Source organism: Chelonoidis abingdonii, chromosome 17 (assembly GCF_003597395.2).
Source record: "Chelonoidis abingdonii isolate Lonesome George chromosome 17, CheloAbing_2.0, whole genome shotgun sequence".
In the NCBI taxonomy this organism is placed as follows: Eukaryota; Metazoa; Chordata; order Testudines; family Testudinidae; genus Chelonoidis; species Chelonoidis abingdonii.
In genome coordinates this window covers 41,319,732-41,336,228 of record NC_133785.1, presented here as the reverse complement: position 1 = coordinate 41,336,228, position 16,497 = coordinate 41,319,732, and the positions used below count along the sequence as shown (strand labels likewise).

The following is a 16,497-nucleotide window of genomic DNA, read 5'->3' as shown; positions in this document are numbered from 1 at the left end:
TAAAGACATTTCTAGTCTTTGTCATTCTGAAGAGAACTGCCATGCTAGTCTGCAGTGCAGTGCCCGGAGACTGCAACTGATGTGAACTGCTTCAGTTGGCCGTGCTGGCTGTGTTAGCTCTGGAGCATAGCGAGGGCCCTTGTCAATTGCTGGTTAATACTACTCACATAAACACAAATGGAGGGGCTCAACCTGCCCATTGGTGCTGGGTTCAGTTACATGACTGAGTGTACAGAAGGTGAGATGGCTCCTTTCGGGGGGGAGGGGGACGGGACTCTCGGGGTTCAAGGCTCCATCCCTCTGCTCCTGTCCACAAAGGACGGGGTGAAAGGGAGATTCATTCCCCCTATTGCAAAGCATCAGCTGCCACAGCTGCTGCTCCAAACCCAAGCTCTTTCCCCCTCCTCTCCCTTGCCAGACCTCCCAGCATGTCCCCCCGATGTCCTACAGTGAAGGTGAAAATTGAGACAAAGACCAGGGACAAAAGAAAACTGGGGGGCTGCATTAAAATAAGCTATGTAAACCGAGCTATGTACCAAGTTTGCTATGCCATGTAGTCAAGGTGCCAAGAAATGAAGCCAATGTCGCTGTCTTCTGGGATTAGCTCCATAAACATCTGCCTGCCACTTCTACACGACTTGAGCACGTGTGTGTGCAGCAGAGTTTCGTCTCAGCGAGCCATAATGTCCCCATGGCCAGGTCCGGTGGCTAATTCTGTGAAGGGTTTAGACAGAGGAGGGAGAATTGCACAGGAGGCTGTGAAAACAAAATGCTGCTGTGTTGTGGGGCCTGGCGCACCCCACTTATTATAGTCACAGTGTCATTGAAACACTCCCTCCTCTCCTCGTGCCCGTGCAGCTGCTGCCCTTAGCAGCTCCTGCTTCCATGCTGGAGTTGTTCAGAGTGTTGCCTAATCACAGTAGGATGTGGAAGGAGAGTAATACTGTGCATTGCATTAAGCCAGGTGCATATACACACAACCTGAGCAACATGGCGAATGGGTTGTAAAACTTGGTGCAAATATTCAAATTCAGGTTGTATTGTAAGAATTTCAGGTTTTTAGACTGGCTTGCTCTGAGCTGGAGTTTCCAGAATGGAGTGAGCACATGTATTGAAGGAGAGGAGTCTGTAGATGTGCTTATGCTCCCATGATTCAAATGGCTTCCTCTCATTCATAGAATCATAGAATATCAGGGTTGGAAGGGACCTCAGGAGGTATCTAGTCCAACCCCTGCTCAAAGCAGGACCAATCCCCAACTAAATCATCCCAGCCAGGGCTTCGTCAAGCCAGGCCTTAAAAACCTCTAAGGAAAGTGATTCCACCACCTCCCTAGGGAACCCATTCCAGTGCTTCACCACCCTCCTAGTGAAAAAGTTTTTCCTAATGTCCAACCTAAACCCCTCCACTGCAACTTGAGACCATTATTCGCAGACATCTGATGTGCCCATCGTTGCAGAACTTAGGTACCAGTTCTCACTGCCATCACTCTGAATTGGCTCTCTGGACTTCTTCTGTTTGTTGAGTTGCCAAGGGGGCTTTTCAAACAGCAAAGTGTTTAGGAGCCTCTTACTGGGGTGGAGGTGGTGGGATTGGGTCAGACATCATTTAAGCCAGATTTAAGTTTTATAATTATTAATATAAAACTTAAAAAACGAAAAACAAAACAAAACAATGTCTGATCCTTTTTGGTTCGTTGGATGTGAGCTCTCTGGGGCAGAGATCATCTTGTGTGCAGTGCCTAACGCAGTGGGGCCGTGATCCCTGATTGGTCTCTGCTCGCTACCGTTGCACAAACAGTGGTTCAGAAGAGCTCCTGCCTGGGGCAGTGTGGTCTGCCAGAGTCTGCAGACAGCTGTTAGCACTGCTGTGCAGAGCTTTGCCAAGCAATATTGAAGAGACTCTCACTGCTTGGTTCTGAGAACTCTGGGCAGTAGTGACCTGTGCAGATGGCAGCAGAGTAGTAAGGTGGCTTATAGGAGAAGAGGACCCAAAAACATAGGCTATAGGAAGTGTGGGCTAGTGGGTTTCCCCAGTCCACGAGGCGCGTGAGAAAGAGAGAGAGGTCTCTTTCCCTCCTAGCAATGAGTGTGTACCAAGGGTTCACACTGACCAAACGTGAGGTTGTCTGAAACTTGCTGTGCTTCCCCCCCATAGCATTGCCTCTGGACCTGCTAGTGTGGGTGGGGACTCAGCGCCCCTCTTCCCTGTAACTGGCAGTCTCTGGTGTGCTCCTCAAGTCCTACTGGAAACACTTACCAACATGTCCGCTGACCTCCCCTCAGGGTCACTGCAGGTGTGGGGCTCTGGTGCTCAGTGGCAGAGGACCTCTCTCCTAGTGTGCCAGGGCCGTTCAGTCCTGTCTGTCCCCTAGAGCTCTGCTGAGGCACTTCAGCCCTGCTCACAGACCTGTCGGGATCTCACGATACAGCTTTGTGGTGGTCCTGGGGGCTGGGGCTCGTTATGTGAAATGTGCTGTTTGGGAAAGGAGGGATATCGGGGTCCCTCAAGCTCCAGACGTGCTCAGTCTTTGGCGTTTGCTCTCTCCAAGTCATGCTTTGGAGCGTTGCCGCACGCTGGGCTGATTGCTGCTCTTTAACTCCTACAGACATACTGTTGCTGATTCACTTGGTGCTCTGGGGCCTCTGGCTCCTGAGCTAAGGCTGACAGTCCCAAAGGGCTTTTGCTGCTCGTGATCAGTTATCTGCACTGTCGTTTATTACCTCTTCTCTTGCAGGCTGTGAATTTTTTAAGGAGTACAAAGACCGGGATTACAGAGCTGAGGGTCTCGTATTTAACTGGAAGCAGGTACCAAGATCTCTCTGACAGGGTAGCTCGCAGTTCTGTTATGCCTGGCAGTTGAATTTGGGCTTTCAAAATAGCAGGTGAAGTCTGTGCTTCCTCCCTGGCACGGGAAGGGAATCAGCAGTCCTCAGACCAAACAAATGGAGGGCATCTCTGAACACTAACTCCTTAAAGAGTAGCTCAGGCCAATGGTCTAGCCTCCTATGGCAAGTGTGGTGTTCTGGCGTCCTGGTATCCATCAACATGGTGTCATCATGTAATAGATGTCCTTTGTATGTGGTTTGTCCCTCCTTCATGGGAGGACAGGGGGCAGGCCTTGAGGACCCTTGAACTCACCTGGCTGTAGGCTGTACTGTAGTGCTCCCCTCTCTCTTGTGGGGCAGACAGAGCGTAACAGAAGTGATGTGGTCTGCCCCAGATGCTGGCAGTGCAAGGAGAAGGGAAAGAATGCCTTGCAGCTATCAGTCCTGGCGTCTCCTATTTTGGAGGAGCATGCTGCAGTGCAAGGGGAATGTAGGCGTGAGAGCGTGAGGGAAGCTGTGTGTTGGGGTCTGGTAATAACCCAAGTCATGAGGATTTCTGGGGTGATGGGCGGCGGGCAGCATGTTGTGATGTGTGGAGTATCTGTGGGAGCTCCTTTGTACTGTAGGGTGGGAGGAATATGCTGCTCTCTTCAGAGGAATGGTCTCTCAAAGCTGAGATGGCGTTTCCAGTCTCCAAGCACTGTGTAAGGGCATCACTTCTTTGCTCTTAGAATGCTGAGGGACACTGCAGACAACTGGTTTCAGCTCTCAAGCAGCCTGTGTTCTTGGGTGGGATTGGCTCTGGGACAGCTGTGCAATGGAGAACCCCTGAAATGGCTGGAGACTGCTTTGTCCCCAGCTGTCTCCTCTCCTGATCGGGGGAAACAGTCTCGGTGTGCGCCAATCACTGCAGCAAATCCTAAGCATTCCCCTCACAGCAGGCGTCCCCATCCAGAAGCACTCTGTAGCCCTCATTAGGCAGAAACAGTCGTGCACTGTTAGCATCCAGAACACAAGCAATGATCAAGTCACTCCACAGTTTGTGCTACTGGGCCCTGTTCCGCTAGAAGCATTGTTTGTCTCTTGCTGTTTTGCTGTCTAACTGGTTACCTGCCAATGGCTTATCTTCTCTTCAGCAGTACTCTGTGGTTGACTGAGATGTCTCTTTGCAGGATTACGTAGATGCTCCATTAAGTATCCCAGTGTCTCTGACCCGGTCTTTGAACATTGACTGGAGTGAGTACCAGGTGAGGAGTGGGGTGCTCACTGGTGAATTCAGAGTAAGGCCGTAAGGGGCCATTCTGGTTCTCTAGTCTGTCCTCTTGCATGGTGCAGGTTCTGCAGCATCCCCCGGTGAGTCTAGTGGCAGGTTTAGCTGCATGCTCTGCTGGGATGGCTCCCCTGGTGGCAGAGCTCTGCAAGTAGGAACATGCCTGTCGCACAAGTGCTCAGATAATGAGGCTGTCACTCCCTGCATCTAAGAGCAGGGAGCTGCACGTACAGAATGAGCCCTTCCACCACTGCAGATCAGGCAGTGCCATCCAAAATGCCACTGCCCAAATCCTTTCCTGCCTCTTGCTTCCAAGCATGGTCCTCTGTGCCTCCCGTCCCATCGGTGTTGCTTCACTGGGGTCCTCGCATCTGCGTTTGCTCTTACCTTCAAAGTGTGTGTGCTGTGTGGCCTCCTTTTGTGTCCCCACCACTCTTCCAGTGATGCCAGCCTCCACTTTTCTCTTTTTCTCTCCTGAGCACCTCCATGCTGTCCTGTGTGCATGGAATCGCCTTGTGGAATCCTCCCTCCACCTTCGTCTGGTCTAAACACTCCAATACCCCTTTGCAGCATTGCCTAGAAAAGCAGCTGACTTAAACTCCCAAACCAGAAATGTCACTAACATGGGGCATTCCTGGCCTCAGCCATTTTGCTTGCATGCATCAGTGCCAATGCAAATTAAGCTGGGCAGTGGGGAGACAGCAACATGGCTGCCTGTTTTCTAGATAGGTTCAAAATCCCCAGAAAAATAGGCAGTTCTGGTCCAACATGCCCCATGTTATTACTGTCCCTCACGCATGGCTAATGAGGCCCTTCTTGGATTTGAAAACAACATCCCTTAGTTTCAGAATAGCCAAATAGTAGCTGCAGTAAATTACTGAATCCCAGCTATACAGGCCTAGCTTGTGTAGGCGCACAGGGTGGGTTCATGGAGTTACATCTGTGAAAGGAACGTGAGATGTGCCTTCTCCAGATGGGCACACAGAGAAGGTGTTCCCGTTTGACGGATGGCTAAAGCGATGACCCATCCTGCTCCACAGAGCCCTCAAGGTGCGATTGTTCAGTGTGGTGATGGCCTGTGAAGATGGTATACATACAAGTGATTGTAAAATACATGCCACACTATCGCGTCACTGGCATAGCCGGCATTTCATCTGATTCTATTGATACATCACCAGCAAAAAGCAAAATCTGGGCCAAGCGCCGTAAATGCCGAGTGTTGCACTCACGCCTTACCGCGTTCGCTAGACACTTCCCGAAGGAGCATGCCTTCCGTGGCACTTCTGGACAGACTTCATTTGCTACTGAAAGATTATCAGCCAGGGCTTCTTTCCTTCTGCCTTCATGGTGCCAGGTGAGTCAGTGCTTTTGGTTCCGACCTGCAGCAGTGTCTGTAGTCAGTTCAGACAGGAACATGGACAACTCTTCACTTGACCAGTGTGCTCCCCTCATTCACTACTGCAGCAGCAGCACGAGTTACCACTGAGGCTCCCACAGCTTCCTTAGCGCTGCATTTCCACACTGCATTAGAGCGCAGCTGCACTACAGGCTGTTCCACTTCACTTCCTGACTTTCTGCAGCTCCCTCAGCCTCTCCAGTTTTCGATGGCAAGTTGTAGTACAGAAGAGCCTGGCATGCTCCATCCTCCACTGCTTGCCCTGGAGTACTAAGAGGCTCTCTCAGCCTCTCAAAGTTGGTGCCATTATTTGGCAAAGGATCAGCAATGAAAATACTAAAATACCAACATAAACAACAGGAATCAAAAGTAACCAACAGTCTCAGAGCGGAGCCAGTCAGAGCACAGATGCCCTGGAGCACAGCCGACTCTGTTCATCAGAATACCAGGCAGGCGGATGAACTCTGGGAATCACTCACCCCAGGTATCCTCTGACAAGATTAGGGGGAGAGCAGATGAAAGGCCCAGCATAAAATGTTGAGAGGACATGTGCCGCTGCCCCCTAGACATATGGTGTGTCCCTTTCCCCCACTTACCTGTTTCTGAGATTGCAGAGCAAGGCAGGTGTCTTTGTACATCTGACTGTCACTGAGCGCTTTCGGGTGCTACTGCAGTGTTCTGTCTGCTGCTGCTGGAGCAGGGCTGAGAAGAGACTCTGTGCATTTGCTGTCAGTGAGGAAGATTAGAAGGTTCGGTTGCCTGCACCCTCCATGCCTTCCCCAAACTCAGCCTTGCTGGGGTGGTGGTGAGTGCAGGCTGCCAAAGAGGCAGAGCCCCCTGCAGTCAGTCACCACTTGATGGCCAAATGCTGATGGGCTGTGATCGTGCTAACAGGGCAGTGAAAGGGTTTTGTTTAGGGAGGTAAAATATCTGCTTCCCGTGTCCCTGTAGCATTTGAGCTGTCTGGATTGAGCCACCCTCCTGTGCTACTTCTGGGAATGCCGTGGCTCAAGAAGTCTGTTACCTGTCTGTGGAGCAAGGGGAGGGGGTCACTTAGACAGGCTTGTCCGAGCCTTGCAGGCAGAGCACTCCAGTCACAGGGAAGGCTCTCCTAACCACGGCATGCCTGTCCCAGCACGCACTGCAGCTGGAATGCCACCGTTCAGTCACCGTTCCCCATACACATTTGGGGTTTTGGCAGAAGTGAGTCGGCACCCAACAGGGAGTTCTTTGGCTCTGGGTCATCGTCCTGAACATACTGTGGCCCGGGGGAGCTCAGCAGAATATCTATATTTCGTATGCAGCTTGGTCCGCCTTGCTGCTGCGATGGCAAAATGGGTTCTGTGTCCTCCCTTTAGTCAAAAGAACCTGTTCTTGGAGGTTTGAACAGCTTCTTGGGGAAGTCCTGTGAGCAGCAGAATTGCTTTCATTGCGCAGTCCCTGGTCCCAATCTCTGCCTTGTCGGCAGCATCTCCTGGACTGTACGGCTGGCACCTTGGCAGGCCAGTGGGAGGCCGGGTAGGGAGGGGGAGGACTGCCCCCTTGGATATTGCCATGGGATTCTCTTAGCCCTAGCGCCCTCTTCCTGCATTCGGCCGTGGAGAGAGGAGAGCAGGCTCCCTATGCTGCAGGGCAGTGGTTAATTGTATGCAGGGCCTCACCTCCTGTTCTCCACAGAGCTGGGACCTGGTGCAACAGACACAGAACTACCTGAAGCTGCTGATCTCACTCATCAATGGGGACGGTGAGGTTTGCGCCTTCTCTGCACTCCCAGCTGGCTCTGTGGCCAGAGCGTATGGGCTTTCTCCAGGGCACTAACACTGCCACTGGCCAGACCTTTTAGAGAACATGACTTTCTCTTCCTGCCCCTTGTGGGATGTTGTCCTGGACTTCAGTACTCAAAGGGGAGTCCTGTTACCCAGGAAAATTCCAACCGTTGGACGAGGCCTCTCCTTCCCCACTGGCAAGGCGGCTGATTATGTAAAAATCAAATTGTCAAAGACCAAGGTCTCACTTTCCCCCAAAGTGAGTTAGACCCCAGCTCTGAGCCTCCCTGGTGCGATGAGATGGGCGCCAGGTCACTTTGGTGCTTTTGAAAGCTATGCGCTAAGACTAGGGTTTGTAGAAGCTGAAGGGAAAAGCCTGCTGTTCCTATCTTGCTGGGGTCTTTTCTCTGGGTTTGGCCTCAGAAGGGGCTCCAAAAGGGTCTCCTTTTATCTGTTCATTTTCATTCTCTTCTTGCCAAGCCCCTTAGCTCTGGGCTGGTGGCTTATAGATCTAGAGCAGTGTCAGATACTGCACTCAACACTCACAGAGTTAGATCCGTCAGATCTCTGCCAACACCCTCGCAGCCTAGCAGGAGCCGTGAGTGACTTAGCAGCCAAGTTGTGTGCTGCTGCCAAATGGCCTGTGCCCTGCGAATGGTCTGTATAATGGAGGTGGTGGTGGTGGTGGCCTGTTCTTGGCCACTCTGCTCTGTGGAGATGTCCTCACATCTTGGGGGTGAAAGGGGACCTGCTGCTCCTGGAGTTGAGTTCTAGCTCATTCAGACTGGAAGAAGGATGGAAATGTTCACCTCAGGCAGGCTTGGTGCTTTGATTGGTGAGGGGCTAGGGGAGGTGTAACTGGCCAGCTGTTTTCCCGTCATGGGGATTCCTTACTCCTAGCAGCTGGGGAGACTAGGATTGCAATGGTTTGGCATGACATGCTGAATCCAGGGACTTTCCAAGTCCTTCATTCTGGAGACAGCACTCGCCCAAGAGGACATTCTAGCTAGTGAGGCCAGTTGTGCTCTCCCTTCCCTCCCCTGCAAACAGCCCTCGGCGCTGCAGGGGAGGGGCGTGCAGTGAATCACAGGGCTAGTGTAAGTAACACACCATTCTCCTTACAAAGCTCTCTCTCTCCCTCTCCTTCCCGCCCCTGGAGCAGATGACAGCGGGCTCCTGGTGCACTGTATATCCGGCTGGGACCGAACCCCTCTCTTCATTGCCCTCCTGCGCCTCTCCTTGTGGGCCGTGAGTACAGAACGGACTTGCTGCGCCTCGGGAGTGACAGTTTGGGGGTGGCTGAGCAGCCATGTGACCCAAAGAGGGTTCCTAGCTACCAGGGCAGCGTCTGGAGAGGGGTGTGGGAATGGGCTCTGGAGGCACAGCCTGGTGTGCTGGCCTGTACTGAGGGGGGCAAGGTAAGGCACCTGCAGCTCTCCATTAGGGCTGCATCTGCTGCTTTGGACATGAGATGCTGTGTAACGGAGATGGGGGCTGCTCCGCACCTGGTGGGGGGGACACAGCCAGCTGAACGTCCCCCTTTGTGGTGCTGGAGATGCTCTCCTTGGCGGTTCCCGGTGGGGCTTGCACCCTCAGCCCCCGTTCTAGTGGCTGCTGCATCCCTGAGGCTTCCCTCCTCTTTCCTTTCCAGGATGGGCTTATCCATGCCTCTCTGGAGCCTGTGGAGATTCTTTACCTGACAGTGGCCTATGACTGGTTCCTTTTTGGGTAGGTTCGCTGAGAGGTGCAGACACTGCCCAGGGCTGGGCAGGCTCTCAGAGGGGCCCTCTCATGGTCTGGTTAGGGGGTGACCTGCTTGGGTTGAGGGGATGGCTTTCCTCAGAGGACTTGGCACATCTCCTTTGAGCTGCTTGCCGCCTTGCTGGGTGGGAGGGGCTTGTACAGGTTCTGCCCAGTGCCTAAGGCCGCTGCCTGTGCCTGACAGCTCATGGCCTGGTCCTTCACTGCTCATTCTCATTCCTACTTTGTGATCTCCTTTCCCTTGCTCTCTTTCCAGGCACATGTTGGTTGATCGGCTCAGTAAAGGAGAAGAGGTGAGTGGCCCTGTAGGAAGCAGTAGGTGAGCAGGGCCTGAGTGCAGAACTCTACCACAACGCAGCAGGCTCAAGGTAGCAGCAGTCCTTGCAGCTCGGCGTCTCATTGATCTGGCTGGGCATCCATTGTTGCCAGGCCTTGGCGGTATTAGGACCGTACCTTGCGTCTGCTCCTTCCTTGCATGAAAGAACGCTGTCCCGGGGCCCAAGGACTGTGGCTGGATTAGATCTTGTAATCCTGGCTTGTCCGCTGTTAGTGCAGCAGGGTGTTCCTTACCTCATCTCAGACAACAGTGCCTGGAGATATAACGGTTCGGTTCAGCTCTGAGAAGGGATGCTTCAGGCTTCTGAATTCAGAGTGCTGAAACATAGTTAGCTGAGAAGTTGTTCACAAACTGGGTGGCTAACCCGCACACCTCTCTTCGGGGCACTCTGGCACCGGGGGGTTCATAGCTGCTATTTAGCGATCAGATGCATCGCAGTCCTGACACTTGTGATCCTTGCAGATAAGCTGTCCTGTTGCTGTCATGCCGGCAAGAGACATTTGTGTTAGGCGATGGGAGACGTGTGGGGCGCAGCCAGATCAGAGAGCAGGCTGTGCCATGATACTTGGTGTTGGAGAGATCACTGCTCTCCTGAGGCCCTTATTCTGCTGCTGGGTGACCCTCACCCTCTGGTGCTGCATTGGCAAGGACATGGGACCTGTCCTGGCCCTTCTCGACTGGGGTGGGCCTTGTGTGAAGGTCCTTGGTTAAGAGCTTTCTGACATGTACTCACCCAGCTTGCCCCTTTCAGCAGGCAAGGGTGGTGGTACCACCCCTGGGGGGAGCTTCCACACTCAGATCCAGGGCAAGCCAGCAGAGGGCTCTGAAAGAGAAGGCCCAAAACGTGACTGTGGCTAACGCTGGACTCTCCGTTGGTAACTGCAGATGCATTGCTGTCTCATCTCCTCTCCTCAGCATCCTCCCCCCATTAAAATAAGAGGCTGCAGCCCCTGTGAATTCTTATCAAGCTTCTCTTCTCTCTCCCTTTGCGCAGATTTTCTTTTTCTGTTTCAATTTTCTGAAGCACATCACCTCTGAGGAGTTCTCTGCTGTGAAGCTGCAGAGGTAAGGAGCTTGTGCCGGCTGCTGCCTGAACTAAAGAGCCAAGCAACTCGTTAGTGCTGTTACCATGGGGAAATGGAAGCCCTGGTGTCCTGGCCCAATTTCCCTTAATTTCTTCTGCACTCAGAAGACTGAAGAATTGGGCCAAGGCTTGTGAAGTGCACACGTCATGCTCGGAAAAGCTGCCCAGGCTGAAATGTGCTCTCAGCTGAATGAAGTGTCTGTGGGGTCCATTAGCCCAGCTGAGTCAATGGCCGAGAGGGCTCTGACTCGCCCTCTGGCCACGCAGCAAGTCCCGTCTGTGCTGCCCTAAGAGAAGGGCCTCGGGGGAGCAGAGAGGGCTGGACAATAGCCCCTCGGTGTGTAAGGATGGTAGGAATCTAGCCCCTCCCTGGAGGAGGCTTCTAACAGCTTTAACTAAACCTCTCTCTGTATAGGATTCTGCCAGGTCCCTCCAGGCTGAAGGAGCTGAGCGCTCTCCTCCCTTCCCACCCCAGCTGGGAGTGGGGGTAGAAGCACATCGGTTACCATCACCCCAGCCCGGGACTGCTTCTCTGGAAGGGGAATGTTGGGACCCATAGCACTCCAAACACCAGTTCTGTCACATGCCAGGCGAGCAGAGGGACAAGCCCCATTCTGTTTGCCGTCCTTTGCTGCCGTGATGGAAGGCAGCGGGCATGCGGGCTGGGGACAGGTCGAGGGTCAGTTAGTGCTCTGAGATCCCTAAACTGCACAAGCCCCTCTTCGCTGGCTTGGCCTGGCAGGATGGCAGCAGACATCCCGTGGCTCTGATCCTGTGTAACTGTTTCCCATTCCCCCCAGGAGGAAGAGCCTGCTGCCTGGCTTCACAGTGGAAGAAATCTGCATGCTCAGTGAGTGCTGTCCTGGAACGCTGGCCACTCCCCTTGATGCGAGTACAGAGCTCCGGGCTGAATAGATTTCTAGGGGAAGTGCCACGACCTGTTTGTTTCTTTCTCCACTCCACACACGTTAAGCCCTCGGGCACCAGCAAGGATGGGGGTGGGAAGTAGGATGGGGACGTGGCTAATCAAAGGCTCCCAGACTTGGCTTCAGTCTGCTCCTGTCTTCCTTCTTGCAGAGCAGAGGGATCGGGGCAGCACCACGAGCCTGAGCAGTGACTTCTCCCTAGTGCTGGAGAGTTCACCAGGAGCAGCTGGGAGCTTCACCTCTGAGGCTGTGGAGCTGATGCCAGCTGGCGCACAGACTCAGGCTGCTTGGTAAGAAGCCACCCAAGCACCCGGCCAGGGCATAGCAGGCAGGGGCAGGTTCAAGCTGTTGCCTTGTGCAGTGCTCAGAAGGTGGCGTATTGAGCAGGGAGTTGCCATCTCCTCGCTGAGCACCCGCTCCATGTGGCACAGGCACCAACAGCACACTGCAGGGAGTGAAGGAAGGGCACTAACCTGGGCCTGTGCTACTGAACTCCAGGAGACACTGAGAATGGGGCACCGTGTGCTTCCACGGGAGCCTGGTCCACGATCTGAGGACAGAGCAGCTGCTCGCATGGCCTAGCCCTGTTGTGTTTGTTTCTGAAATGCACTTAAATCACAACAAAGCTTGTTGTTTCTTGCAGTCTCGCCTGCTGCAGAGCTGCGGGTGGTTCCATGCATGGAGTGTGACTTTCTTACTTCCCATTAGTAAGACTGCATCTCCCAGGGGACTTGGGTGAAGAATGATCACTCCAAAAGGAGCAGTCCTTGCTCCCTGTGCACCCAGCTGGCGCAGTGTGGAGGTGCCAGCTGGAGCCAGGGTTAACCTTCTACAGTAGGCTGCCCGAGCTAATAGCTGCCTCTATAAAGCCAAGTACCTGGGCTGGGTGCTGAAGCTGGCTAGACGGTTGGTTACTGCTCTTGGAGATGGCTCCAAAAAAGATTGCAAAACCCTAGCCACTTCTCCTTTAAAAGTGACGGGAGAGAGTCTCTCCTAGGTCTGGTTATCTCTGTGGCTGATATGAAGCCATAGAGGTGAAATTAGGGCCAGGAAAGGGGGTATATCTGGCAGACTCACTACTGTAGGGGCAGCTGGGTTTGGGGATTACAGAGCCTTTCTCTGGGGTTGCCCCTCTGAGTTTAATTTCTTTCTCTCCTCTCCCTAAACGCAAGTTGTGATGCTATTTTGTGCCGCAATTATTTTAAATTAAATCTGGACTGTGCTTGGGGCATCTGGAAATGCTCTGGGGGAGAGTAACCTGCGGCACACTTCTGGCAACCCAGGCTTCCTCACGCCTTGTGCAGGGAAATTTTTAATGAACCTGGGAACCATGAGAGCCGAGATGAGAAGGCTGAAACAGCACACTTGCGTACCTGATCTACCGCAGGGTCACCTCTAACATGAGCGCCTGTCTGTCCACAGCGAACCGACCGCGACAAGTACAAAGCAGCCCCTTCACCCCAGGGCTCTGGGTAATGGCCAGTACTTCATAGGACCCACAATGGTAGGCCACAGACTTAAAACCTGAAGAGCATTGTTCCTCCCCCAGGCGCTTCCTGTTAAAGCAAAACATGGACTAGCCAGGATGTATTGGGAAGTCTAGAGGAGGAAACAGCTGCTGTTCTTGTGGGGTTGACTCATACTTGTGTGTTTTTGCTTCACTCACTTACTGTGGATGCCGGGGGGCTGGGGCATTGCTGTGGGTGCTAAACAATTCCACGTACGTGCGTTCTGCCAAACGCACAGGCTCTCCTTCCTTAGGTAGACACTGAGATCCCTGCAGGTTACGCAGGGAGGAATGTTGGCAGAGTGCTAACACCTGAGGTCCATAACACGTCGTTAGCAGCTGAGGTGTGGGACATTTGAGGCCTGGTCTACAATAAACGTTTAGATCAACATAAGTACATGCTCAGTGGTGTGAAAAAACTGAGCACCGTTACTGTGCCTGGTTAACCCTCAGTGTAGACACAGCTCTGTCGACAGAAGAATGCTTCTCAACCTAGCTACTGCCTCTCGGAGAGATAGAGTTCCTCCAGCATTGGAAAAACCTGTCCATGGCCGTGACAGCAGCATTGCTGGGGCACCTCAGCCCCCCATGGTGCAGACAAGCCCTTGTGGGGTGAAAGGAGGACATCGTGTTCTCCTCCTCTATACAAAGAGCTGGGTTTAGCTGTGGATTCTCTGGTGTCTGTACTTGTGGTCTCTCTGGAGGCCAGGGTGGCTACACTAGCTTGTAGGGAGCCTTGGATTTAAAACCTTCCTTCAGGGCTCTGCCTGCCCCAGTTCTTGTCACCAGATTGGGCATTTCATTAGCTCTGCTGGTTCGCACTGAGGACAACATTGCAGTGCCAGCAGGAGGGTAAGGGCTAGAGAGGGCTTTGGCCAAATACTTGTAGTTTGGGAGAATGGAGCTCGCGCTCCTCCCAGAAAATCCTTGGTGTCTGAGGAGAACCCTGATTGACTTGCAGGCCTGGGGGATCAGTTCATAACTCTTCCTCCATTGGCAGGCCTGTAAGGGAAGCAGTAATGGCTTTCAGCCAGGAGCCGCTGCTGGGCAGCAAACTGGACAGGAGTTTGGAATGTGGTACGACTAGAAGAGGGCCAATGCAGAGACATGCCAGCCAAGTAGGGAGAGCAGCCCTGTCTCTAGAGCTGTGATGCGACTGCACCCTTCAGCGGGGGGCCCAAGCGGAGGAGTGACAGCTATCAGAGGCTGGGCACAGCTGGCTGACTTGTCAAGAAAGATTGAAGGGACGCAGAGATCCCTCTCCTCCAGCTACTTACACAGTTTTATTCACCTGGGTATGTCTACACTGCTGTGAAACCCCCACTGCTGGCTGCATTGACTGACTGGCTCTCGGGAAGTAAAATTGCAGCATAGATGTGTGGGGTCAGGCTGCAGCCCATGCTCTGGGTCCCCACGAGGAGGGAGGGGTCCCTGTGCCCAAATGTCTACAAGTCAATTTTACAGCTTCGCAGGCCAAGTCAGCTGCCACGATCTAGCTGCAAGTGTTTCATTGCAATGCAGACATACCCTTCATGATAGCACTGCACGCGTCTATGGGCATTCACTGCAGTCGTCTTTCTGCAGAGACATGCTGGGAGGCCTGGCGCTTGGGGCATGTCAAAATTAGATGGGACAGAATATTAGAATGTGCCCGTATGGGCTGATCCTACCCTGGCCCCAGGTGATGGGCCGGAAGGGCCTCTTGCTCCCTCCCTTCTCAGATGTGCCGCGCTCCAGAAGTGTGAGCTGGCTCGGGCGGGGCGAGAGCTCAGCAGATGCTAGGGGGAGGGCACATCTGTCTGGCAGACTCTGCTTGTGCAGTTACACCTGACTAATTTGTCGTCCTGGGCTCAGCGGGAGCTGAATCTCTGTAGTTGGGGGCGGGAATCTCTGCCCTGACATGGAATGGCTTCTTGCATGGTGAAGCTGACTTCTCACCCAGGGCTTCTGTTGTCCTGCAGGAAGAAGAGCCGCACATCCTCTCCCCAAACGGTGCTCTGGAGTCGGACCCCACAGTCTGAAGACAGACCGCCTTACCAGGAAGCAAAGTCCTCTAGCTCCTCCTCCTCAAACCATTCTGACACCTTCCTGAGAGTTGGAAGCAGCCCACTGGAGGTCCCGAAACCCAGGTGAGGTGCACCAAAGCAGACCATTTCTTAGCAAAATGAAGGTCGGGTCTAGGGAAAGAGTGCTGCATTCATGCTGCTCTGAAGACCTGGTGTGCAGTGGGTTCATAGAATGAAGCTCAGAAGGGGGCAATTATCTGTACAATATAGGCCAGAGAATTACTCCTGGTGATTCTTGCCTCAGTCCATATGCACGAATAAGATGAGTGTGCGGAGGCAGAACTGGTGGTGGTGGTCCCACCTGACATGAACTGCGTGCCGGTCTCAGCCCCGCTGATTCAGTAAGTACAGGGTCTCTGGTCTCTTCCTCCTGCATGCTCGGCTCTCCTGGTGCTGGAGTGCACTCTGTGCTTGGAAGCAAGTGTTCAGTAGGTGCACAGGAGACTTGAAGCAAAGTGTCATGTGGAGGTGGGGGAACTGGGTCCTGCTCCAACTGAACTGCACTCGTTGACATCTGAGTCTGTTCTCCTGAACCCCTGGGCACCCCTGGCAGCGGATGTAATCGTGAAGAGTGGGCAGTGAGGCTTGCACAGCTCAGGGGCTCAGAGCTTGTATGTTGGGCTATGTGGTGGCTGGGCTTCCCACAGTGCAGGGGGGTGTGGTGAGAACCCAGGGAAGCCGGGACACAAGCTAAAACTTGGACTAAAACCAAGTGAATTGCTTTCCATAACGAAGGGCATTCCAGCAGCCTCTGGAGTCTGATCACTGCCTTTGTGCAGCACCAGTGAGCTGGGGTACTCTGGAGGGGAGTCTGGGGAGGGAGGGAGGAAGAGGAGAAGCCTGAAGCTATGACTCTTTGTGTTAAGGGTCAGTGAGGGAGATGCTGTTGTTAAGCCCTTGTTCACTATTACGTGGGGTTTCCTGCTGAGTTATTGCTGGTGACTCCCATCACAACAGCTGCCATTTAAATTGTATTGACCTCTCCTCAATCCAGAGAAACCGAAGGAAAACAGCCTTTAATTGCACTTGGTGTGTGTGTGGAGTCTGTGTTACAGAGAGAAATCACTGACAGTCTCCATAGCTAGTCTGAAGGGTCCTCTCTCTGCTGCAGGCAGTCATTCTGATTCTCTTGAGCTGCTGCTGCCGTTTTGTCTTGGCATGAACAGGCTCAGACACAGGGAAGATAATGGTCCAAGGAGGGCTGGGGGGAATAGCAAAGAGAAATGCAGCTTCTGTCTCTTGATGGCTGCTTTTGCTTGCAGCCTCCCTGCTGGAGTAACGTAGGCCCAGCGTAGCCTCTCACTGACACAGGCTAAGCTACCTCTCTGGTCACAAGCTCCCAGTCTGCTGTAAAAGAAGGCACTGTCTTGGCAGCTCAGCCAGACTTTTTGCCTCTGTCTTATAAGAGGGGAAGGAAGAGAAACAAGGTGGGGGAAGGAAAAGTGACCCCGGGGAGGGATAATAGCAGAACCCCAGTGTTCAGGATTTAGCAGAAGCCAGTGCAGCTGATGTCCTTCCCTGAGTCTGTCTGGTTAGGATGCCTTTCCCACTCAGGGTG

General features: G+C 53.3%; 1 protein-coding gene across 4 annotated transcripts in view; it reads left to right on the top strand.

The window, feature by feature from the left end:
* The window catches only part of MTMR14 (myotubularin related protein 14), a 60,250-nt gene that overhangs the window by 28,518 nt on the left and 15,235 nt on the right, over positions 1-16,497 (top strand). For 2 of the 4 annotated variants that reach the window (XM_032798936.2, XM_032798935.2), the window contains exons 8-17: positions 2,736-2,806; positions 3,999-4,073; positions 7,170-7,236; positions 8,421-8,506; positions 8,910-8,986; positions 9,276-9,312; positions 10,351-10,421; positions 11,241-11,290; positions 11,518-11,656; positions 14,835-15,002. In XM_032798936.2, coding sequence (XP_032654827.1) covers positions 2,736-2,806; positions 3,999-4,073; positions 7,170-7,236; positions 8,421-8,506; positions 8,910-8,986; positions 9,276-9,312; positions 10,351-10,421; positions 11,241-11,290; positions 11,518-11,656; positions 14,835-15,002 — 841 coding nt within the window. Of the gene's footprint in view, positions 1-2,735; positions 2,807-3,998; positions 4,074-7,169; positions 7,237-8,420; positions 8,507-8,909; positions 8,987-9,275; positions 9,313-10,350; positions 10,422-11,240; positions 11,291-11,517; positions 11,657-12,788; positions 12,871-14,834; positions 15,003-16,497 lie in introns of those variants that run through there. The other 2 variants (XM_032798938.2, XM_032798937.2) reach the window with 2 other exon arrangements.